At 43.5% G+C, this 26,837-nt stretch overlaps 1 protein-coding gene across 2 annotated transcripts in view; it reads right to left on the bottom strand.

The window, feature by feature from the left end:
- The window catches only part of FRMD3 (FERM domain containing 3), a 256,971-nt gene that overhangs the window by 55,859 nt on the left and 174,275 nt on the right, over positions 1 to 26,837 (bottom strand). For both annotated transcript variants that reach the window (XM_031447136.2, XM_010993498.3), the window contains exons 6-10: positions 26,328 to 26,451; positions 11,242 to 11,329; positions 9,608 to 9,696; positions 6,542 to 6,605; positions 5,253 to 5,341 (exon numbers count right to left, since the gene is read on the bottom strand). In XM_031447136.2, the coding sequence (XP_031302996.1) occupies positions 5,253 to 5,341; positions 6,542 to 6,605; positions 9,608 to 9,696; positions 11,242 to 11,329; positions 26,328 to 26,451 (454 nt within the window). The remainder of the gene's footprint in view (positions 1 to 5,252; positions 5,342 to 6,541; positions 6,606 to 9,607; positions 9,697 to 11,241; positions 11,330 to 26,327; positions 26,452 to 26,837) is intronic.

The raw sequence follows: 26,837 nt of genomic DNA, 5'->3' as shown, positions 1-26,837 counted from the left end.
CCCGGAGAAGGGGCACACAGACCAGCTCTTGGGCTCTGTCACTGAACACCTCATCCAGCAGGCCTGGAGCAGGGCCTGGAGCTGTTTTTTTTTTTATCAAATACTCCAGGGTTGTTCCAGCACAGCCTGCATGCACTGGGGAACCTCTGAGTCCCCAGATTCTCCTTTTTTTCCCTGAAAAACACAGGGATTCCTTCCTGTTTTTGGTCCTGTAACTTGGGTCAAGTCACATAGATTTTCTGAGCCTTAGTTTCTCCACGAACTTTTTCAAGGGTGAGGGTGTTATAATACTGAATTCATAGTGCTCTGAGAGAGGGTAAATCAGAGTCAATGATTTGAAAACACCTAATGTCCTACCTGATCATTATGTAACACTTTCCCTCCCCTGCCGCCCATATCACTCTGAGAACCTCCGCTGGGCCTTCTCGCCACTGAACTACCAAAGCCAGTCCTCTAAGTCGTGGTGATTCCAGGGAACCTTGTCAAACACTGAAGGCCAGTACGGGAGGCGTCACGCTCTCGCCGACTTGCTCCAGCACTCTGTTCCCAGGCTCTCCCACCAACAAGCCGGGGGCAAAAGTCTTCCTCCCAGTGAAGGCAATCAAAGCACAACTAAGTCACCGTAGCAATTCTCTCTCCCCCAGCCTACTTCCTGGCCTGCCTCTCCCCAGTTCCAGCTCCAACCCCCACCAAAATCCCAGCACAGAAGCATTGACCCTTCTCACAACATCTGACCTCACAGAGAAATCCAGTCTCTGATTTATCAGCACATGACTTGGCAACACCTGTGTATTCACACGGTGGCCTGGTCACTGCTTTCCCTCTGCTGTCACAGCTCTCCACCACCCCCACCCCAGCGCTGCCAGGGCAGAGCCACTGTACCCAGAGACCCCCTTCCCATGGCTCTAGGGAGTTCTGCCCAATCCTGACACTGAAGGTGCGTTTTAAATGGGGTAACATATGTGAGATCTGCACACACACGGACAGTGCCCAGAACCAGCAAAGTGTTCACTAAGTGTCAGTATCGTACAACGTACACACAGCACAGCTCTGTAGTAACACACTGTGCCTCGCCCCCGCCTCCAGCTTCTCCTGTGGCACCTGCCACTACAGGGGCTGGGGGTGGAGGTCAGGTTAGGTGCTGGGGAGACATTGGGTGATGCTCTAAAGGCCACCTCTAGAATTAACAATACGATTTCCCATTTTCCCATGGTTTACAGCTTCTGGAGTAATAGCAATAACAACGTATGTTACTATCGAGCACCTCCTCGGGACCCTTTACCATCTAGAGCACCTTAAATATACTAACTCATTGCATCCCATGGCTCTCTCCTTGGAGGGAGCAATCCCCATTTTTACATGAGAAAAGTGAGGCACAGAAGGGGTAAGTCGTTAAACCATGGTCACAATCACAGAAGCCGGAGAAACTGGGCTGCAAACCCAGCTTGTCTGTATTATTATAATTTTTTTGTATTTTTAAAATAATGCTTTAGTCATGCAGGTTCTCAGACTTCAGGATGCATCAGGATCACCTGAAAGCTTCTGAAAGCACAAGGTTCTGATTCAGTCAGTCTGGGTTGGAGCCCCAAGAATCTGCCTTTCTAACAAGTTCCCAGGAGATGCTGTGCTAGTCCGGGAACCCTAACTTTGAGAATCACCGGATGAGGGCACTTAATCCAGGTTCACGCCACCTGGGAAAGCTTTGTTACTACCAACATCTACACCCCTCATCCCAGATTCTGAACTTTTAAAATAACCGCTTTATTGAAACATAATGCACATAACACAAAGTTCACCCTTTTAGGTTACACACTTCAGTGGTTTTCAGTATAATTTGCATATATTAAAAATTCATCAAAAAACATTTTCATCACCCCCAGAAGAAGCCCCCTGTACCCACTGGCAATCACTTTCCTCTTCCCCTCATCTCCTCCACTCCCCATCCTAGACGACCACTACCTACTTTCTGGCTTTTAAGACTTGCCTATTCTGGGTATTTCATGTAAACTGAATCATACAATATATAGTGTTTAGCAACTGCCTTCTCTTCACTTAGCACAATGTTTTCAAGGTTCATCCATGTTGTAGCACAAATCAGTAAGTACTTCCTCCCTTTTATGGCTGAATAATATTCCACTGTATGGACAGACCACTTTCTTTTATCCTTTCATCCACTGATGGACATTTGGGCAGTTCCCATGTTTTAACTCATATGAGTAACACTGCTGTGAAGACTTATGCACACGTTTTTTGGTGAGGACCCAGATTCTGATTTAACTAGGTCTGGGGTAGGGTCCACATTTAAACAATGGTAATATTTCAAAGAAGCTCCCCTAGGTGATTCTAATGTGCTGTCAGGCTGAGAACCTCTGGTTTAGAGGCTTATTACCCAAGTGTGGTCCACGGGACAGCAGCTCAGTGTCACCGGGGAGCTTATTAGAAACACGGACTCTCGTGCCCCGCTCAGACCTGCTGAACCGGAATCCACGTGCTAACAGGATCTCAATTCACATGCTCACTAAAGTGTGAGAGGCACCAGTTTAGGGAGATACTCCAGGTCCTTGTCTATGAAGTGTAGTGCTGTTCATTCGAAAAAATGTACACAGACTCTGAACAAGAAATTTATAGGGACAACCTTTATCCCCTGCACATAATTCCATATAAAATTAGGCACAGAGAGTGTCACTGGAGCCTCCACTGTGCCCCCAGAGTCTAGCAGAGTGCATGACATAGAGCACGTGTGAGATAAAGATTCGTGAATAGAAACACCCGTGAGCCACTGAACCCTTCAGGGAATCCTGTGTGCTTTCAGGGAACCAGTGCCCAGAAAAGGGGCCGTTTCAGCGCCCTGGGGGTGGCAGCACCTAGAAACATGCTGCCGAGAGGAAGCTCTGACACGGTGACTGTCTGAGTCTGTGCTGGGGATCCCCTGGGGGTTGGAGCAGGAGGGGAACCACAGTTCCTGCTTCCGGGCTCTGTTCCCAGGCAGATCTCAGAGCCAGGGCTTTCAAACTGGATCAGTGGCCCTGGGCCAGCTGACAACTAGGAGCGCATTCACGTGTTAAGAGCACACCAGGGAATTCTTGGCCACGGGGCCTCTCCTGTTCCCATGGCAGGTGAAGTGAAACGGAGGGCGCAAACCACCCCCAACCCAGGCGACAAGGTCAGGGCCTGGCTCTGCTGGCTGAACCCATTAAGGCCCCGTGCTGGTGGGACAGCCGGAAGCAGGGCCAGGACCCCTGCCGGGGAACGGGGTGGAGCAGTGGAGGAGGAAGGCGGTGCCCACCCCTGAGCTGAACAGAATGGGAGCCCTTCAGCATCAAAGGGACTGGGCTCTGCACCCACTGGCGCTCAGAAAACTTCCACGTCAGTGGAGGGGGTATCGTTGCAGTCAGAGCAGCAGCTACCTTTTATTGAGGCTCAGTGTGCCTGGCACAACTGAGCATGGCCAGGCAGGGATGACCAATCGCATTTTACAGACGAAAGATAAAAATGAGGCTCAAAGACTTCAGAGTTTTGTTCCAGGCTGCACTGCTAGTAAGTGACAGAGTCAAGATTCAAACCCAAGTCTGTCTGCTTCCCGATCCTTAACACTAGGCCACAGTGATGCCAGCAAATCATGCCTGAGTCCCAGTTCCTCCATTCTACAGATGAGAAGGCTGAGGCCGGCCACTGGCCTGAGGTCACACGGCGGGGTCAGGACAAGCTATATCTTTCCTAAGGAACAGGGATGGTTATGGGATAACGGAGGAACAAAACGTTTGGGGAATCTCACATCAGTACAAATATTAGGGATTAGACGTCCTCACGGGAGAGGCGGACCTGCAGATGCCTTGAGATCTTACTGATTATGCTTCATTCCTAAAGGCACAGCATTTTGTGAATCACCTCATCCAGGGGTTTTCATATTATGCTCCTGATAGGATTTGCCCAGGACTTAAGGGTTTCCTGGGACACAGGACTTTCATTCTAAGCCTGAGAGGGTCCCGGGTAAACTCAGACAACTGGTCACCCAACCTCCTGCGGAGCAGTGAGCAATAATGAGTGAAGGTTCTCCAGTCCCCAGTCCCAACTCTGATCTCCACTAACAACTACAGCTTCTCTATTTTTATCTGTTTTTACATATTAGGGTCTGTCTACACATTCTGCTTAAGGAAAACTGTTCTGTGGCTGAAAAAGGATTTGAGAAACATTGTTCAAGCCATCACTTTCCTGATGCTCCTCGTCAGCCAAAGCCCAAGAGGTTCAGAGATTCAGCGTTTCCAGGTGAGTCTAATAAGTAACACAGAATTTCACTGGTGGTGGTGGGGCTGTGCAAAAGCCACCCAGACGAGCTCCAGGGGTCAGCGGTGCTGATCCCCCAGGCAGGGCTGGCTGGGTTTCTGAGTCCATCACCACTGCTCTTCCAATCAGCAAGTGTGTCTCAAAGAGGAGAAGTGGAAAGATCCCAAGTGTGAACCTCTTTTGAAACATGAGAGCTTTGTGGATGGTTTCTGAAGTCCTGTCCAGCACTGACTTCCTACGATCCTGGACTCTGATGGTGTTCCACCCCCAAACCTTTGGCTCTCGTCTCTATACACGGAAGCCTTCTTACTATGAACACGTGTGACTCTCCGCCCAAGGTTGCTTTTTCTGGTGTTGACAGCACATTCAGCCATGTTCAGAGTAAGCCAGACGTGCCAGAGAGTATTAACTCGGCCCTTGTAATGTCCCTCAACCAAAATGAATGGGGAATTGGTAGACAAACAGCCCAACCTCCTTGCCAATCAGTGGGAGAACTCCCCAGCAGAGCTGAGCCCAGCTGCCCACCATAGTGACTGCTCAGTAATGCGCCCTTTACTGCCTTCCTCCCCTTTCCCTTTCCCACTCCCCTGCTGGTAAGTTCAGTAACCACATTCCAAAGATGACTACTTGCCCCAAATTCTCCTCAAGGTCTGCTGCGAGGGGCGCACCAACCAGAAATAGATCCTGTGACATGTTGAATGGAAATAGCAATGAAGGGAAGGGAAGGGTAGGGAAGGGGAGCAGAGCCCACAGCAATTCTATGGGAAACACACAACATAAAATAAAGTTCAGGACTTGGTCAGGCCAACAGGGGTTGGGAGTCACCCTGAACAATGCACCAAATTTATAATTCACTTAAATATAATATAAAGGACTATATTAAAAGAAATGAATATACAGCTGTTTGCAGAACGTAAAGGGTTCCACGGGTGCTTTTAAAACCTATGATTAGATTAAGAGCTACTTACTTATAAAAGGCCTGGTTCTCCACCCCACACTTCCAAAGATGTTTGCAGGCAGCTGGTGTTGAAGTATGGAATGCCAACATGGCTTTTTTCTAATAAAAAAAAATAACAAAACAAGAAAGGGCATGTTAAATACTGTTTATTTTTTATGTTTTTCCTTCAAGAATTTACCTATTTGCATCCCGCCGCCTACCAAACAGATTTGAAGTAACTTACGCATTACTATCTACTTAAAAGTGTTGCTGAAGTGGTATTCCCCCAGCCCTCACCCTCTGCTGTTAGTCATAGCAGACATTACTAACTTAACCAGGACCTGTTTCTTTTTTCTTTCTTTCTTTCTTTTTTAAACATATGTACTGCTTTATTTTTACATAAACAGGCTCAGGTTTTACACTGTTCTGCTATTTGCTTTTCTCACTAACTTTTTTTTAATTGAAGTATAGTCAGTTTACAATGTTGTGTTAATTTCTGGTGTACAGCACAGTGATTCAGTCATATATATATATGGATATTATTCCTTTTCAGATTCTTTTTCATTATGGGCAACTGCAAGGTATTGAATACAGTTCCCTGTGATTTACAGTAGGACCTCGTTGTTTATTTTTTATACAGTAGTTAGTTCCAGGCTCTGTTTCTGATTACAAAAAAAAAAAAAAAATAGCTTCACAATCCTTCTCAACACCCCTGCCATTGCCTACCTCATAGTCTGGCTTGGATTAGTTTAAAAACTTATTTGCTATTCTTGAACATCCAGTGCTTAAACCGAAAAGTAGGGTCAAGAAAATCCAGAAACTTCCAGACAGAGCTCTGAGGCTCAAAGTTGCAGTAATGGCCTCGCCCAAAGCGCATTCCCTGATGAAGTCACCCTTTATCTGGTGACTCCTGGATTCTAAGATTCCTGGGACTTAGAGATGTTCTTTATAAAACCAACCAGTACTGGCTGACATCTATTTTTAAGTATTCTGCATTTGTTTCCTAGTTCTGTATTCTGGCAAATTACAGACGTAGAGGGGCATTCCATTTTCTATTTCTCAAGTCTATCCCAGTCTAATTTTTACACAGGAGTTTATGTTCAGCACTGCTCACTGAAGTTATTTTAAATGTGCAAACCCAGTGTTCATTTGTTTAAGTCTAAACTTCCAGGGTCATCACAGACTTTAACACTGTGGCCTTTTGGGGGCTACAGCACCAAAGGCACATTTCATGCTCGAGTCTTTCTCACCCACATACACACCTGCACGTACTTAGACATGCACACGCAACCACAGAGAGCCGGACAAGCAGTGTCCTACCTCCTTCTGGGTGCCAATCACATAAAATGTCTTCCCTTCAAACTTCAATTTGCAGACATCCGGCCTAAGAAAAGAAAGTCTTTTTGGGTGAGAAATAAAAAACAAGTGGCAGCTAAGCAAGGTACCTGGCTCTCCCATAGGAATCCGGCTGACTCACAAGTGCCAAGCAGACTGCAGTGAAACAAGGTATTATCTTCTCATCGCTGAAGGCCCAATGAGCAGCGAAAAGCCCCCAAGTGAATTATACAGCGATTTTCTTCCCAAGAGAGGATCTGTAGGCAGCTCAGAATTATTTATTCGTCTTTTTTTGTTTGTTTGTTTGTTTTTTGTTAAGCTGTACCTTTCTTCCAAGGAGCTCTAGGAGTTTCAGGGACATTAACGACCAAAACAATACTGACTGGCCAAGCCCACACTGCGAGGTAGGAGGAACGTAGTTATTTCATATTCAGTTAATGAAAAGATACAGATTTCCAGTATCCATCTCCCTCATCCTTTCACATCCATCTCCCAGAAACACACACCACACTGCAAAATTTTCATTTCTGCTCTCCCTGCTTATAAATGAATAATTGTATTAGATACTGAAGTGCTCAGAATTGTAAGGACAACTTGATGAACTGTCGCCCAAAGACTTGAGGCTTCATTTTAAGGAGAAGTTGAGTTAAAACCTGCCTGAAATGGAGACCTGAGGTCACCTTATTGGTGAGAAGAGACATGTAAAAAGAGGAAGGAATTCTATTTTTATTCCTTTGATCTAATTCCTAGGATAGTGATGTGTGCCCCTGAGCTCTTCCTGGGGGAAAAGTGAGGTCCTATAAAGCTAAGGAGAGAATTTGCAAGAGTGACAAAGCTCCATGGATGTTAAAAACAAAACAAAACAAAACTAGGTTTAACACGGAAGAAAGTTTATTTTTAGTAACACGTAGGTGACTGTTACAAACATGTGCTTGAGCAGAGGTGGGAAGGGATGGGGATGACACCAGCCCCCCCAACAGAAACACCAAAAACACCAAATTGCAGAACTCAGAAACACACAGTCTGGGATGGTCCATCTCAATTCTTCAGTGCACCCAGGAAGAAACTAAAGCCCCAAGGAGGGAGCTTTGTACTTAACCTGCACGTGAGACACGTCGGGTTCTAACCCAACTACTCTAGAGTTCAAGCAATTTAGAAACACCCTTTAGGACCCCCACGCCTCTTGTAATCCTAGGGTAGTATGGGGGATGTCTTCCCTTTACACATGCTCCCCAAAGTCTGCAGAAATCCCTAGGGAACTTATTCTGGAATAGACTGAAGGCTGGCTAACATTGGAGCTTCTTTACAGGTACTGAAAATAGAAAGAAGAAAATTGGTAACACCACCATGCTATACATTTATAAAACCCCATAGTTTACAAATCAAACTGTTTCTCTTGCTTCTCCCCCATCTCCTTTCTTCCCTATAAAGCAGTCGGATATGGTTAATACCCATTTTATGGATGAGTACATTGAGACTCAGTTAAGTGATTTACCAGAGGCAGATGAGAGTCTGAGAATGCTAACTGGGGAGGACAAGAATAAGCAGGCACAGATGGGAAGTGAAAGCATGCCATGAGGAAAAGGCAATGATAGAGTGGACAGGGAAGATATTTAGACAAATTGGGGTTCTTAGAAAGGGAAGGCTGACAATGAAAAAGAGCAGAAGGTTCAGGAAGCAAAGTGAACATTAGCTGACGCTAATCTAGCAGAGAAGGTTTGAAGGGAAGGCAGTGCTAAGAGGAGAGTGCCGAGAAGTGATGAGCGGGGAGCTTAGTAAAGAGGAGCTAGAAGAAATCCTGCAGTTAACAGGACCATACAGCTGAGGTTCAGGTCAGTGCAAGAGAGCGTTTCCAACCCATGACTGAGGGTGGATGCCCACTGGCCCAGCAAGAGCTTCAGACCCAAGAGCTCCAGTCAGAAGAGAGAGCCCACCACCCAGGGAGACAGTGGGTGACACATCTGTCTGGGACCCTCAGAGAGGGAACCAAATCAAGCTGAGGCCATGAACAAGACTACGCCCTTAACAATATTCCAATCACATAAAATGTTCAGCCTTCTTTACTCTTTACCAAAACTACTTTGTTCTTCCATTGGACATAGTGGGAACCTGTGTCCTTACTGACACAACCTAGACTTTATTCTTCCCCCAGATCAAATGTTCATGCAGGTGATGCTCTTCCCAGCCCCTAGAGGATGGATCTTGATTTGACCAACCTAGTCATGGAGTTTTCATTCATCTTGGAAGGACTGGTTTAAGTAGGCACATATGACCCAATCCTGCCCAATGAGACACACAGGAAGTCTTCTACAGGGCTTCTGAAAAAGCTATCCTTGTTTTAATAGGAGACACATGGAAGGGACTGCTCCCCTTTGGGCTTGGGTGATGCTGTGTGAAGATGTGATGGCCAGAGTTGCACGTGTGGCCACCATATGGTCAGGAGCCTGGAGATAAAAGCTGCCACCTGGGATGGCAGAGAGGAGAACTGAGAGACCCAAGTCCTTCACAGCGTTGTCAAGCAGTTAAGTTAAATGGCTGTGGGACTGCCTGGTGTCTGGAACTTCTGCTATTTAAGATAATCAGTCCTCCTGTTTATAAGCCATTGTGAGAAGACATTCCTGTTCCTTTGAGCCAAAAGCATCTTCGCTGATACACTGGATTACAAAGGGGGAGTTTGCAGAGAGAATTCAACAGAAGAGAATGGAAAGAAGGGTGTGGGAGAGAGGGATGTCTTTTACCCTGCCCTGACCCCCTTCCCCATGGTCACCCCTCTGGCCAAACAAGCTACTGGTGAGGAAACACTGGACACCTTCTCTTCGAATGCAGTGACCCTAAGCCTGGGACACACTCAGGGCTCCTGAGGTCTAGGACAACCTAGATTTGGTCTCATTTATAGATGAATAATCTCCTTACAAGAAGCCCCAAGGCAGAGAAATGGGTCCCAGGCATTCTACCTGACATTTCTAAACAAAAAGTCAAAGGCTGGGAAAGAAAAACAAGATTAAGGAAAAATAAGATTACATTTTTTTTTTTTTCCAAAGAAGCACTCACCATTTTATCAAATGGATTCTCTTATTCCCCTGGAATACCACAAAACCTGCAGCAGTGAATCCTAAAAATGTTGTTGTGCCTGTTGAATCCTGAAAACACAGAAACAAAAACATATTTGGATTAAGGAATGTAAAATAAAGGATAAACGACATGCTTGTTCATCCTCACCCGGGGTTAATTTCAGGTTAATTACAATGATTGTAGCAATAAGCTAAGTTTCTGAGGTGAAGACTACCAAGGATAGTACTTCTAAAATTTGAGTGAGGTCCAGCAATGTGTCATTTTCCCTTTTGAGGAAGCCAGCTTCTGCCTCCCCAGGAACCTCAGATTAGCCCCAAACCACTAGTCTCCTTCCAAGTGTCTTCCGGGGCTGCCTGAGTTCTCAGATCCGCCCTACAATGTGGGCAAATTGTTCTTGGTTTTCATTAGCACTGAAACCAAAGCCCGGAGCATCTAATTTCACTGCCCTCAATCGCACACAGGCTTTCAGGCAACTTAAATATAAAGATATGTTTAGAAAAGTCTGTTGTGATTCCAGCTTTGACCAGGAAAACTAAGCACTGGTAAGTGAAGGCAAAGGAACAACAGGATAACAACAAAAATCAAGTCAGTCTCCAAGCAATAAATAAAACAGGCAGACGGGCTCAAATTTGTGGATAAAATCAAATTCACTAAATGGAATCATCTCATTTACACCATTACCAGGAAGAGACGTCTGGGAAATATTATAAAATAATTGTGTGGGCAGAGCAAGAAAACAGACCCCACCGGTTCTCTGCCTGGGCTGCACAATGGGATCGCCTCCAGAGCCCGGTCTGCACCCTGACAGAGCCTGACGGACCTGGGCAGCAGGCCTTTGTGCGGCTCCCCAGGCCCTGCTAACGAGCAGACGGGCCTGAGAGCTCTAGCACTAGGACTTCACCAGATACTATGAGCTGCTTCCGTCTGGGTAAAGAAGTCTTCCACTACGACTGAAAAACATACCTTTAAGAGCCTGGTGGATATAAGCACTTAGTTTGGGATTCAGGTCAGTGTCTGGTTGATGTGTACTTAGTTTAGGATATGGAAAGAACACTGTTTTCATAAAACACTTTTGGAAAATATGTGCTTGAGCATCGTTTTGGGGGCTTTCTTAAAAGGCAGATTCCCCAGCTGCACCCCCTGTGACTCCGATTCAGTGGCTCTGGGGTGGGACCCAGGTGACTCTGATATACGTGGTCTGGGTTTCCTGCCTGAGAGAAATACTGTCAAATAATGTGAGTAAAGGAGAAAAGAAAAATACATACTCCTAATGTCAAAATATAACTTTAAATCTTTCTTTTTTTTTTCTTCCATTTTCCCTTTTTTTAAGACTGCATTCTTGCTGGCAATGGCCTTTGAAAATAAATCTGTTAGGATCTTATAACTTCTCATAGGTAAAACCATGAATGAATTAGTAAGCAATTAGAAGACTCAAGTAGAGAAAATCAACTCCCCAGGCCTGTGACTGCAGCCCATTGTTGTCCTTTCTGATTAGAGGCGATGGGTCAGGCTATGGAAACATCCTATAAAGGGTCTGCCAAGCCTGCACTCCAATTAGCTTTCTTTCGGGCAAAACAATCATTATATGTCAACCTGCAGTGAGGGGCAGTTACCTTGCACGGGTGGGGATCCACCCCATAGGTTTCCAAAGTTTGAGCTTTCAGGAGCAAATTAAATTCAGCGACCGGTGGGCTCTGGCCTCTAAAATCACACAAGAAAAGTTTAGGGAGTTAATGTGAAAAATAATAGAAACATGGAGTCCTTTCATACAATGACAGAAAGCCCTACATAAACAGTAATCAGTAAGACTGGTCATTATTCCTCCCCATGAGGAGACCTTTGTTAAGAAATCTGAGCCCGTGTTGCCTGGCTAATTGTCCCATAATAAACCCACACGTATCCTGAAGACTCCAGAGACCTGGACAGTTCATCAAGGTTATTCAATTACCAATAAGTCGGCCCTTGCAAATTCAATCTTAGTAAGAACTAAAATTCAGCATCTGTTCTTTCCTACTTATTCTAAAAGATTATCCAGGGTAAATGGCATTTCTTCTTGCTCAGGGTAGAAAGTGGGCAATCCTGTTACCCCGTCAACAAGTCTAAACAGAGCCATCTGGGTAAGAAGAGCTGTCAGCCCTTCCATTGGAAAGCCCTGGGTTTTGAAAGGAAATCTCAGCCACGTCTAGTCCGAGCAGTGTCCTCCAGGGTGGTAAACAAGGTCTTGGCCCCGGGGGAGGAAGGGGGCTCCAAACACAATTGACTGTGAAGCCCCGTGGGGCTAACTTCCAAACCAGGATGGTGCAGCATTTCAGACTCTGCCTTGACTAACATTAATATCCCACATGTATCTTAGAGAATCTGAGCCACTCTCCAAGGATAAATACGTAATCCTAACAACAGGAATTCACACTGATTCTCATAATGTAAAAGTATGTTGCAACCTTAACTCCACACTCTCTCAAGACAGCTAAGAGTCGTTATGCCTCTAAATCAAAACAGTATCCCCTCTACCTTCTCAGTAAGGCCTTTCAAGATCTTCTCTTTGGGAGGGAGGATATAACTCAGTGGTAGAGCGTGTGCTTATCATGCACGAGGTCCTGGGTTCAATCCGCAGCACCTCCATATAAATAAATAAATACTTAATTACTTCCCCCGTCCCCAAAATAAGATCTTCTCTTCACCCTGAATGTTCACTCTGATCATTTCTAACTGCAAACACTCAGCCCCAGGTGGCAGCAGGGTGCAGCCTACGCAGCTCCAGAGGACACACCACTAAACCCAGAGACTTCTGTTTATCAGGAGGTATCGCTCGGGTGTGAAGACAAGCCCCTATACGGGAAAAGATTTTGGCAACCTGCACAATCAAAAGGACTCCCATGTAGAATTAAAAAATAAAATAAAACCTCCTAAAAATCAATAAACAACAATAAATATTTTTAAAAGATAACTCAGAAGAAAAAAATGGCAAAACACCTGACTAGGCATTGCACAAAATAAGCCTCCAAACAGCCGACAACCACATGAAAATGTGCTTAACCTCCTTACGATCAGCAAAATATAAAACTTAAGAAATCATTTACACATCCATCTGACAGCTAAAATTAAAAAAAACAAAAACAAAAAAACCAACCAATATCAAGCCCTCCTGAGAATGTGCAGCAAAAGCAACTCTCATCCTGCTGGTGGAAGAGCAGTTTGGTATAATCATCTAGAAACATGACATTATCTCCTAGAGTTAAACATGTTTACCCTATAATATAGCCATTCCATTCATAGTTATATATACACAACAGGGACTAGTCCATGTTGTACTAAGAAACATACAGAATTTTCATAGTAGTGCCATTTGTAATAGCAAAAACTAGGAACCTAAGCAAACGTCTACCAGCAGTAGATTGGATATACAGTGGAATCCTGCACATGAGATAAGTGAATTCAATCTATACATAAAATACACGAATAAACTATGCATCAAATAAATGAATTCAAGCTACACACAGCAAGATGGGTGACCATCTCCAAAATAAAACTGAACAAAACAAGTCAGATATAAATGAATACACACTGAATGAATTCCATTTATATGGCTATTATTTATTTATTTTTTAAATGGAGATGCTGGGGATTGAACCCAGGACCTCGTGCATGCTAAGCACGCACTCTACCACTGAGCTATATATACCCTCCCCCTCATACGGCTTTTTTAAATGAGCAAGACTGAAGTATTTAAAGTCAGAGATGTATCTTAGGGGAGGAAGGAGAGGTAAATATTGGGAAGAGGCATAATAGGGGCTTCTGCGGTGTCACCAATTCTCTTTGATCCGGTAATGTAATAATTCATTGAGCCTGACATTTATGTTTTGTTTGTTTTTCTGAATTTGTGTTATACCTCAGTTTTGAAGAGCTTAAGAAAAAAGGAAAAGAAAAAAAAATAAAAAGGCTGGAAAGCACAGGGAACCTCATATATTGCTGGTGTGTGTGGAGCGACCCCTTCAGCAAACCAGTCACCATTTCCCAGAAGAGGTGAAGTTGTGCAAACTCCATGGCCCAGGTTTGTACCTGGTTTCCACACCTAGCTTTGTTTCTACACTAGGGACAATTTTGCATACACCCCCATGAGAGTATTCAAGAAGCCATAGTAACTTTGTCATAGCAAAAACCCCAGAAACCACCTCATTGCCCATCAACAGGAGAATGGATACATAAAACCCGATGTGTTCATATGACAGAAAATTAATTACACAGAAGCAAAAATGAAGACCTGTGGCTATACGTGTCAGTGTGAGGAACCTCCAAAACACAATGCTGGTGGGGAAAAAGTGAGATACAAGAATAGAGTATGATTCCATGCATGTGAAAGTCAAAAATAGGAAAAAACCAAAACATTACTAACCGATGTATGAAGTACATTTATAAAAGCAAAACAGGAGAATAAACAACCTAAAATTCAGAATAGTTTAGAGGAGGGAGGGAGGGAGGGAGGTCTCGGAAGGACACATTCGGAGACTTGAGAGCTTCTGGTAATGTTCTAATTTATAAGCAGGGTTGGGGGTCATGGGAGCTTTCCCAACTATTCTTTATACATATATTGCATATACTTTTTTGCATATTATACATTTACAAAGATTAAAAGAGAAACAATTCATACCTTTTTAATAAAAGCATTACGGGGTGAAATATTATGCAGCCTACAAGCACCACTGAACTAAACAGAATAGGCCAGAAATGTAATAGATACACATACTAAACTCTCCAGTTCTGAGTAATATGCAGTTGTTTACACTGCCAAGAAATATACGTTTTTCACTTAATATTCAAGGAGGAATTCTTATGCTCATTTTAGAAATGAGGATTCTGACACTGAAAGAGGAAAAGTAACTTGCTCAAGGTTACTCAGCTATTAAGTGGAGGAATGAGTGCAAATCCAAGGCAGCCTGGTTCCAAAGTGCTTCGCGAGGCCTGTGACACCATCACTACCAACATCTTACAGTCAACAGCCATCTACCTGCCTGCTCTCCTGGTTACCAGGTCAAGCATTTCCAAATGACGTGGTTTCTGTTGGTTCTTACAGAAAGTATTTTTCAAATTCTAAATACTTCATCTTATCAGTGATGAGGCAGTCCTTCCCAGATGACAGATATTTAGATTTGATTAGACAGCAGTGATGTCTCCATTTTAATCTAGGTCAGAGATGCCCAGACTAGAGTCTGCAGGCTACATCTGGACCATTGCCTGGTTTTGTATAGTCCTGGAGCTAGGAATGTTCCCCCAACCCCATTTTTAAATTGTTAAATTGTTTGAAACAATCAAAGAGTAATATTTTATGCCCCCGTGAAACTTACATGACATTCAAATTTCAGTCTCCATAAATAAAGTTTCACTGACACAAAGACACACCCATTTAGCTGGGTACTGTCTGTGGATGCTGTCACGCTGTAATGGCAAACTGAGTGGTTGCAACAGAGACCATACGTTCTACAAACCTAAAATACTTACTAAATGCCCTAGGACAGAAAAGGTCTGCTGAACCCTGATCCAGGAACTGAATACAGGCATAGAAACAACTGAAGCTGTGTCTCTCTGAATCCATAAAATGAAGATTAAAAATAGTACCTACCCCCAAGATTTGGTATACAGAGTGAGCAGTTAATAGTTGTAAAGCCATTAGACTAGTGTCTGGCACAGAGCATGCCCTCTCCTCACCCTCAGAATAGCATTTGTTCCCTTGCCAGTCCTGCACGTGACTGAAATCAGAAATATGACGTGGGTGGTAATGTCAGGAAGCAAGTCAAGATATTTACAGCAGAGCAAAGGCCCCTCTTTAAAACAAAAGTCCTCAAGTTGGTATCATCTGCTTTGGGTTTGCCTGTGGATCTCCAATGAAACACTTAAAAGACTTAATCCAAAAAGACATATACTGAAAAAAGCTACCTGTGAAGGTTCAAAGAAGGAAAAGGGCTCAAAACCAACAGAGAAAAGGTGGAGACCCTGAAAGCACTTAGAAACTCTGAGTCCCCCTGACTCAACTGAGGAAGAACCCATTTAATGGTCACGTTTACAGGAAGACACTAAGGTCAATTAAATAGAAATTTCTTTTACCTTCAAATCTTATTGGACATTTGTTTCTGGCAAAAAGTCTGGTAATGGAAAATAATGATTTTCTATCCTTTAAATCTTGCACCAGGAACTGTTCTGCTAAGATGAATAGTGTCTCTAATGAGACATTTAGAGGTAAAGACCAGTGTTTAGTTAAATTCTTTTTCAAAAGCTAGTAATTCTCTAAAGATAAGCTCTTCTAATAAATTAGGTGAGGTCAGGTAATGTATTTAGCTACATATTCCCCCCTGCCTGTCTTGAATATGTTTTTTTTTGCCAAGAGGAACACTCTCTCTCTGATTGATCCTCCTTTAGCATACCATGACACAGAGTACACAAACATACAGCATCCCCAGAATGAATGCAAATGCTCAGCGGACATTAATTGTGGAATGAGGTGTGGATCTTAATAGGAATGACCTGGGCTGCTTGGAGCAAAGTTGGGCAGGGAAGGGGATGGATTTGGCTCCACCTGATTCATTTGGGTCTGTGAACTCCAGACTTAAACTCATAAGATTCCTCAAAAAGCTAAAAACAGACTTACTATATGATCCAGCAATCCCACTCCTGGGCATGTATCCAGAGGGAACTCTAATTTGAAATGCTACATGCACCCCAATGCTCATAGCAGCACTATTTACAATAGTCAAGACATGGAAACAACCTGAATGTCCATCAACAGATGACTGGATAAAGAAGCTGTGGTATATTTATACAATGGAATACTACTCAGCCATAAAAAATGACAACATAATGCCATTTGCAGCAACATGGATGTCCCTGGAGAATGTCATTCTAAGTGAAGTAAGCAAGAGAGAGAAAAATACCATATATCACTCATATGTAGAATCTGAAAAAAGACACTAATGAACTTATCTACAAAACAGAAACAGACTCACAGATGTAGTAAACAAACAAATGGTTACCAGGGGAAAGGGGGTGGGAAGGGATAAATTGGGAGTTCAAGATTTGCAAATATTAACTACTATATATAAAATAAACAACAAGTTTCCACTATATAGCACAGGGAACTATATTCAACATCTTGTAGTAATCTATAACAAAAAAGAATATGAAAACATATGTACATGTATGACTGAAATATTATGCTGTACACCAGAAACTGACACATTGTAAACTGACTATACTTCAATTTTAGAAACTGTCAATAAAATAAAATAAACTCATGGTTAGAATGGTCTTCTACCACAAAGCAGAATTCTCAATTTGAGTTAGGTTAGCTTTTGCTAACTTTAGATTTTGTTTACCACTGGCTTCAAATGCTTGAGAATGCTCTCAGAACTTGCACTTCAGCAGGGCTGGGGATCTTAGCATCCATAAGACTCTGGAGAGCGCTCCATGCTCTGGGCCTCGACTGCCAACTTTTTGAGCTGCAGGAAAACTCCTTCGCTCTTCAGTTCCACCCATGGCTCTCTGCACCTCAGATGATCGTTTTCCTCCCTGTGGCCATTTGTCCTGCCATTGGCAAGGATGCCCTGCCCCGGCCGAAGGTCTGCAGTGCCTCAGGAGGGTTTCACTCAGCACCCCGCCCTGCCTGACTTTGGCCAACTGCCCCTCTTCACTCAGTGAAGACCTGAGGCCCAATGGTGGTAGGAAAGTGCAACTCTGTAGCTGGAGTCTCTAGGGTCCCAATCAGTCAAGTCTGTCATTTCTAATTCTTTACTTAGGGACATTATCTCTTTTAAACTCCTTGGGGACCACTAGGGAGCTTATCTATGCAGAGCATTAGACAGGATACTACAAATCTGAGTAACTGCCCTGCTATGAGGGAGGCAGTGGTGATGCTCTGGGGCCAGGCAGGGGAAAGATATATGGAAGAGCAGCCACTTAGAAAGGTATCAGAGTACTTTACAGGAAAACTCAGCTTTCAGGTCATGTTCTATTGCTTCATAACTGAGTAGCCTTGAACAAGTTAATTTCTCAGGTCTCGATCTCCTTATTGGTAAAAGAAGGCAGTCGCAAACAGTCCAGTGGAAGAAGATGAATTGGCTGAGCAGGATGGTGGTGGCTCAGAGAACAAATGATTCTTCTAAAGGGCACTGCTGCTTAGGGCTGCATGTAGGTGTCAGGGCCTTGTGTTACCAAGTCCCCCAGTTGCACGTAAAGCTGGAACTTTACGGCAACTGATTCCATTTTTCTAAACTATTATTTGGCCAAACAACATACATCTGGGTGAGTGCGTAGTCCAAGGACTGTCATTTTATAACCCCTGCTTTGGACTCCATGGGTCCCTCAAGTGTCATAACTGAGTATTGAGTGTCTTTGCTTTGGACTAGTGACCTCTTGATATTCAAAGGCTCTGGATGGTAGTTGTAGCCGTGGATGAGCAATAACGAGTAGGAAGTAAATTAACTGTTGCTTCGTGAATATTGTTTTTTAAATAGAGTCTTTCAAACCATGAGGTCATAGGGTGTGCAGATGATGACCAGGGCCAGTGCTTCCCCAGGTCCTGACACAGAGTTACTCTTCAGCAAATATTTGCTGCATAAATGGATGGACAGATGCATGGATGGATGGATCATGGATGGATATGTGGATAGATGGATGGATAAATACACTTATAGTCTCATCAAAAGTTTCAACACCTTTGACTCCACGCATAACTTAATTCACCTGTTGGGGGTGATCAGAGAGCATATTAAGTAATGAGTGAGTCCAGCTTTCAATACTATCCTTCTCTTCTTTGTGCCATGTTGCACTTCCGTAACATTCCTCTTTCTCCCTTCAAATCACTTTTGCCAGATTTCATCTGTATAAAGAACACTGATGGATTGGGTGCACACATCATCTGTGCCTGGCCCAACCCTTTCTAGAAATCTCCCTGATTCTAAGCCACGTAATACAAGGATTTAGTTTTTACAGGAGGAGTATTTGGTGCTAAATCATTCCATCTTGCCATTCCTAAGAGAGGTATTATACCAAGTAACAACAGAGAATGGAAATTGATTTGATAATCTACCAGAGGGAGGGGGAGGAGAGGGAGGGAAGGAGGGAGAGATTCTAGGGTTTTGGAATGAGAGACTTGAGAAGGGAAAGGATACAGGGAGAGGGGAGAAAGGATGACAGAGGGAAAGCACATTTCAAGAAAGGTGAGAGTTGTAAGAATCTGACATTTCCCCTCTTCCTTTTACACAATAAACACTCTTCTCAAAGCTGGGCAAAAACACTTCCTAAGGGAGCTGCTGTGATCTAACCATCAGAAGCACAGGTAGAGGGGCATTTTCATAGCAGGGCACTTATTCTAGAAAGCTAGACATTTTTAAAGCCAAGGCACATGATTTAAAGAGAATGTGAGTTTTGAGAAATAAAAAGAGATAACAACTTTGTTTAAAATACGCTCAGTGTCATTACTGCTTCCAGCACAAGACTCACTGCATTAGATCATTACGGTGGCGTCTAATCGGGTAGTTTTTCTGCTCTTTAAGGGCAAGGAATGTACTTCATCAAACCACTTCACTGCCGGTTGAGCTTTCTGAATATTTAAACGCTGATGATCTGTGCCTGAAGCTAATCCAAAGGTCTTTGCCTTTAATGAGAAACCTGATGAACTGGTCTAACTGAGTAGACACTCTAGGAAAACCTCCAGGGAAGCCTGTCGGGGTTCCTGATAGTAAAATCAATCCTGCTCTTGATTTTCACGCCCCTCTGAGCCCCCTCAGGGCTAATGGAATGGGTAATTTCCTCTTCACCCAGATGGCCATTATTGAAGCTGTGGAAAACAGAAACCAAGAGAGTCAAAAAAAGAAAAAAAAAAAAGAAAAAAACCAGAATTGTCACATCCCCAGGGATGGTGGCTTCCTCCAGCCACCAGGAGGCTCCAGAAGGAGGAATAACCTATTTCTGAGAAATTCCAGTGCTAGGACCTCATCTCTGCCTACCAAAGTCAAATAAAATCTATATATTATGAAATTACTTTTATACATAGTTTTAAAAGCTAATAAGGCTCTTTTGTCTTAAAATTAGCTGTAGAGTCAAGACAGTGAAGCAGAAATTGATTGTAGGCCTGCCCTGCCGAGTGTTAAAATAAGAGTTAACAAATTGGAACTCATGGGTTAAATCTGGCCCACCATCTATTTTGCTGACAAAGTTTTATTGAATCATAGCCCACTCATTCATGTGTTGTCTATGTCGCTTAACAAAAGCAGAGCTGAGTGGCTGCAACAGACACCATGCAGTCCAGAAAGCAAACAAATGTATGAACTACACCTGACCTAGAAGAATCATTCAGCCTCAAAAATGAGAATCTTACATATCCACATTCTCTAGTTCACAGGATATTAAAAGGCCCAAAGATACCTTTATAAAATCTTTTAAAATAAAACTCTCTTAGTTACACATCTATTAGAATGGCCAAAATCCAGAACGCTGAAAATACCAAATGCTGGTCAAGATGGGGAGCAACAGGAACGCTCATTCATTGCTGGTAAGAATGCGAAACAATACAGCCAATTTGGAAGACAATTTGGCAGTTTCCTACCAAATGAAGTACACTCTTACCATACAATCCAGCAGTCAAGCTCCTTGATATTTACCCAAAGGAGACGAAAATTTATGTCCACACAAAAACCATCACGTGGATGATTATCACAACTTTATCCATAATTGCCAATGCTTGAAAGCAACCAAGGTGTCCTTGTCCATTTACCAAGGTGAATGGATAAACTGTGGTACATCCAGACAAGGGACTATTATTCAGTAATAAAAAGAAACGAGTTAATGATGAAAAGACATGCAAGAATAAGATTAGCATATTGCTAAGTGAAATAAGCCAATTTCAAAAGGCTACATACTGTATAGTCCCAACTATATGACATTCTGGAAAAGGCAAAAGTATGGAGACAGTTAACAGACTGATGGTCGCCTGGGGTTAAGGAGGAGGGAAGAACGAAAAGGCAGAGCACAGAGGATGTTGAGGATAGTGAAAGTGTTCTGTGCTATGACAGGGAAATATGTCATTATACTATTCTCCAAACCCATGGTATGTACAACATCGAGAATTAACCCTAAGGTATATGAACAGTGGGTAATAATTATGCATCAATGTAGGTTCACCAGTTATAATAAATGTACCACTCAGGTGGGGAATGTTGATAACGGGGGAGGTTAGGCATGTGCTGGGGCAGGGCACATAGGGGAAATCTGTGTATCTTTCATTCAATTTTGGTGGAAATCTAAAACTCTTCTAAAAAATAAAGTGTATTAAACAAAAAACCCCTCTGTTAGTCAATGAGATTGTGAAGGTCATTAAGAGCTGTTTACCAGCCATTTCCAGTTTGCACCACTGGACACCCAACAGAATTGAATTTCCTGTTGGGTGGGACCGTAGGACTGGTTCTGGCCACAGTGGTTAAGCAGAAGTGACGTGTATCACTTCCAAGCTGAAGCAGGACCTACCACGGCTCTCTCTTCCTTTTGGCTCAACAGCTGGCAGATCCAAGCCCGGGATGGCCCGGGAGTGACAATGATGAGCAGAGCCCCCAGCTGACCTCTGCAGGATACTAGAAATAAGCCTTTCTTCAATCTACAGATTTAATGCAATCCCTATTAAATTACCCAGGACATATTTCACAGAACTAGAACAAATCATAATAAAATTTATATGGAACCACAAAAGACCTAGAATTGCCAAAGCATTACTGAAGAAAAAGAAAGAGGCTGGAGGAATAACTCTCCCAGACTTCAGACAATACTACAGAGCTACAGTCATCAAGACAGCATGGTACTGGTACAAAAACAGACATATGGACCAATGGAACAGAATAGAGAGCCCAGAAATGAGCCCACAAACTTTTGGTCAACTAATCTTCAACAAAGGAGGCAAGAATATACAATGGAATAAAGACAGTCTCTTCAGCAAATGGTGTTGGGGAAAACTGGACAGCAGCATGTAAAACAATGAAGCTAGAACACTCCCTTACACCATACACAAAAATAAACTCAAAATGGATCAAAGACTTAAACATAAGACAAGATACAATAAACCTCCTAGAGGAAAATATAGGCAAAACATTATCTGACATACATCTCAAAAATGCTCTCCTAGGGCAGTCTACCCAAGCAATAGAAATAAAAGCAAGAATAAACAAATGGGACCTAATTAAACTTACAAGCTTCTGCACAGCAAAGGAAACCAGAAGTAAAACAAAACAACCTACCAAATGGGAGAAAATCTTTGCAAATGAAACCGACAAAGGCTTGATCTCCAGAATATATAAGCAGCTCATACGACTTAATAAGAAAGAAACAAACAACCCAATCCAAAAATGGGCAGAAGACCTAAACAAGCAATTCTCCAAGGAAGAAATACAAATGATCAATAGACACATTTGTATTGAACATGAAAACATGCTCAATATCACTAATTATCAGAGAAATGCAAATCAAAACTACAATGAGGTATCACCTCACACCAGTCAGAATGGCCGTCATTCAAAAATCCACAAATGACAAATGCTGGAGAGGCTGTGGAGAAAAGGGAACCCTCCTCCACTGCTGGTGGGAATGCAGTTTGGTGCAGCCACTGTGGAAAACAGTATGGAGATTCCTCAAAAGACTAGGAATAGACTTACCGTATAACCCAGGAATCCCGCTCCTGGGCTTGTATCCAGAAGGAACCCTACTTCAGGATGACACCTGCACCCCAATGTTCATAGCAGCACTATTTACAATAGCCAAGACATGGAAACAGCCTAAGTGTCCATCAACGGATGACTGGATAAAGAAGAGATGGTATATTTATACAATGGAATACTATACAGCCATAAAAACCGACAGTATAACGCCACTTGCAGCAACATGGATGCTCCTGGAGAATGCCACTCTAAGTGAAGTAAACCAGAAAGAGAAAGAAAAATACCATATGAGATGGCTCATATGTGGAATCTAAAAAAAATTTTTTTTAAATAAATACAAAACAGAAACAGACTCATAGACATAGACTACAAACTTGTGGTTGCCAGGCGGATGGGGGGTGGGAAGGGACAGACTGGGCTTTCAAAATATAGAATAGATAAACAAGATTGTACTGTGTAGCACAGGGAAATATATACAGGATCTTATGGTGGCTCACAGCAAAAGAGAATGTGACAATGAATGTATGTACGTTCATGTATAACTAAAAAATTGTGCTCTACACTGGAATTTGACACAACATTGTAAAATGACTATAACTCAATAAAAAATGTTTAAAAATTTAAAAAAATAAAAAATAAATAAAAAAGAAGTAAGCCTTTCTTGTTCTAACCCACTGATCTTTCAGGGTTGTTTCCTTGGGAAACTCTAGTTTAATCTTGACTGATACAGAGCTGATCAATAGCTGTGGTATTTATTATATTTGCAAAATTGTGTCTTCTCTCTCCTGTCAATGATGTGGCCCAACTGAAGAAACAAAGCTGATGTGGCCATGAACTTCAGTCTTCACTCAGATCTCTCCGACACCCAGAGGGGTCTAAGCGCTTGGTCCATGGAAAATCTTATTAAAATCTTGGCCTTGTATTTTCAAGCACCTCAAAATTCCAGCGTGTCTCTCTCTGTCTTACTTTCTTCCCCCTAAAGAACTCTCTTAATTCGTGCCTGTCTGTCGAGGCACTGTGGTTCCACCTTCAAACACTGTGCAGCCTCCTAAGGAGGAAAGTTCTTCCTCTCTGATTAATTTTCTATCAAGAATCACAGCTTCTGTCCCTTCCACAGAGGGCACAGGAGGAGAACAAGTCTAACCAAGTAAAAAGGCTAGAGAAGGTTGTGAACCCCCACAGCTAGAACTGTTTACCTCAAGGTAAATCATGGTCATTTCTGCTAATGTCTCAGTGTCTTTACTGCTGTCTCTTTTCTTTTCTTTCTTGACTAGTTCAAAAACCAGGTAGGAAGCAGGAGGTTTCTGAGGGGTGCCTCAAACCCCAACAAAGGCCAACTGGAATCCTTGCAGGAAGTTTCCATAACAACAGTTCATTGATCACGTGTTATCCCTTTGCTGCATGGGAGGGTCATGGGTGCCGTGGTATGTCGGAGAGCAAGATGGGAACACCTTGTTGTAGCCTCATTCGGGTCTCTTCCATCTGTGACTCCTTCCTGGCATGATCAGGTTTGCACAGCACTCCAACCAGAGGTCCAGTTCCCACCCAAGAAGATCGATACTTTCATGACACATGTGCAAAGGGCTCACTGATCCCACAGGGCAACCTCAGTCTTGGTAGCAGGTTTCCAACCAACCCTGGAAAGTCTTCCCTTCTGTGTTGTCAGTTTGTCTGCTCTTCCCATTCAAACCTGAACTCTCTCTCTGCTGCACTGATGCAGAAGGGAACATACGACTACTTGAGAAGAATGAGCAAAAACAGGAAAATACCCTCTGAACCTCTCTTTCCAATGTCACGTGATTTCTGACTGTTTCATCCTTCAGACACACAACACTGACTTCTTCACGAGGGCTTTCTGGGTGTCACAAACATGCACATCACAGGAAAGCAGCTTTGACCAGGCCATGGAGTTTACTTCCCAGATCTATGAACCATGGCTGACTGCTGATCCCTGCCTCCCCTACTGGCATGATGACTACTTTCGGGGCTGTCAACAAAGTCAGGTGCTCGCACAAGGTACAATCTACAGCACTCTGATTATAAGAAACAATCTGGAATCTTCTTTGATCCGGTCATTTACTCATGAAATCCAGCAGGTCACCGAGTCTTGCTGCAATGTCTCTCAGGACCCTCTTCTATTCTCAGTCTTCTCTACTTTTATCCTTGTTCAGGTCCCTGGCATCTCTTGCCTGGACAACAGAGCTAACTAACTGGTCCTCCTGCCCAAAGTCTCCACTCTCTGGTGCCATCACCTTGGTGATCACTGTGGAACCCCAACAAAACTACCTAATTGCCTAATGGCTGCTCAGCACAGGGGCAAAGGCAAAGAGCATGGGTGTTAGTGTCAGGTAAGAGCAAGGTTCAAGTCCTGACTCTGCCCCTAACAGGACAGGTCCTGTCTTCATCTCTGACAGGGAACTGTAATGACACCCACTTCGCAGAGTTCGGGAGAACTGAGTGGAGTAATGTGTGTAAGGCTCCTAGCACAGTGTTTTGGCATCCAATAAGAGCTCATTTTGTTTATTATCATACGTTCCAAGCATGTGAGGCCCTGCAAGTTCCGATCACAGCAGACCGTGAAATCCCCGTCTCCTGCCAGTCTGCACAGAGGATGTGACTCCTCGTCCAGAGGGTCCCACCCTGTGCTTCCCAGACGCTGCTGGTCCACAAGCCCTCAGATGGAGCATCAGAACTTTACTTTCACCTCTAACACGCACATCCCGGAAATGTAAAGAGAGTAATCAGACTGTCGTGTTATCAACAAGGCTTTCGTTAGGAGACAATACTCTAAAATCACCCACATAGATGGTATGTTGCTTTTTGAAACTGGCACAATTTTCGGATGTCCTGACCATCTTAATCTCTTAAGAACAAAGGTCATCTTTTTAAAGCTTACGCTGCCACCTTAAATGCCCACACACATGCTCTTCTCAGACTCACCAGAAGGGGGAGTGCCTGCATAAAGCAGGGATCTAGAGCACTGCCTCTCCAGGGGACAGCTATTTGCTCCAGAAGTCATAATCCAGGGATACTGTGTGGGGTTTTTTTGTTTTTTTAATTATCAGAAGCCCAGAAGACGGAGGCATCTCTGCTCTTGCAGCTCTTCATCCATACCTGTCACAGCACAGCCCAGGCTCGCTATTCTTATCAAAATGAATTTTCTGCAATTTGTACGGACTAAATTCTAGTTCCAGACTAGAATACCTGAGTTACCTGAATTCCAAACTGGCAATGACTCCTATTCATGCTTCGTTTCATCCCTGGTAGCTTACGCAGAGTGAACACATCATCACGCTCAAGAGGACAGACTCTGGATTCAAACCCTGCCTCTGTCAATGGCTAGCTGTGTGATCTTGGGTAAAATGCTTCATCTCTCTGTGCCTCAGTTCCCTCATCTGTAAAATGGGCACAACCACGGCACCTCGCTCCTGGGTGGTTGTGAAGATTAAATGTGTCAGTATGTGCAAGGACTTAGAACACTGGTACACAGTGAATCAATACTGCATTCGATTTTGCTACTCCTCCTCCTACTGCTCTGTAGTTAATCATCCTGAAGTACCACCGACCAGTGAAAGAGAAGTGACACTCAATCTATCATCTTGAAAGCAACTTAGCAAAGGAAACCTTGTCAACGGATTCTCCTCTACTTGGAGTCAAAGCTCTCGGCGATGGCCACAGGAGGGGAAGAGGCAATGCAAAATTCAAAACAGAAAGGATTACTTATTTATCCTGGATTTCACTCTCAGAACTTCAGGGTGGTTAAATCCCCTAAGAAAATGTATGGCTCTAATAACTGCTGATGGTTCATGAACAGCCACCCAAGTGACCCCACATTACTGAGACTGTTGTTAATGGAGAAACTTGGCAGCACCCGGAAATACTGCCCGGCCACCTGAGCCAGGCTACCCCTACATTACAAACATTCTTACTTCACAACATCATTTCCACATTCCCTGCAGCAAGAATACTTCGTCACCCCTGTCACCCCTACAAAAGTCTACCCCTATTACCTGAGTTCATTTTTATGGATTTCCACTATTTTCCTTTCCAGCTTCTGCGACTGCTTGGGGAAAATCTCAAACTCACTGATGTAATTCTCAGGATGTTCATCAGGATCGTAATCACCGAGCTCAGCTGTAACCAGTGAAAAATAAAGAGAGAGACAGAGAGATTAAAAACAAGAGCAGGGTGCAGATGCGACGGCTCCCGCCTCCCAAAAGGAGTGCGTGGAACAAGCTCACTCAACGAAACGTGTTGGTGTCCTCGGGAAGACCACAGCCTGCATGTCCAGAAGGTCATGTTCTAGTTCAGCCTTGGCTGTGTTAGCCTGGGCACTTGCCAACCTCTCTGGGTCTCATTTTCTTCATTTATACAATAAAGGAATTAAAATCATTGTATCTCAAAGGGGGCACTATTGGCATCTGGGGAAATAATTCTTTAGTGTTTCAGATATTCCAAGGCATGGTGAGACTTAGCACCCCCACCCTTCAAGTTCTAAGTGCTGGTGGTGATACTGCCAC

Source organism: Camelus dromedarius, chromosome 10 (genome assembly GCF_036321535.1).
Source record: "Camelus dromedarius isolate mCamDro1 chromosome 10, mCamDro1.pat, whole genome shotgun sequence".
Classification (NCBI taxonomy): Eukaryota; Metazoa; Chordata; class Mammalia; order Artiodactyla; family Camelidae; genus Camelus; species Camelus dromedarius.
The sequence above is the reverse complement of the archived record's forward strand: the minus strand, read 5'-3'. Positions and strand labels throughout refer to the sequence as shown.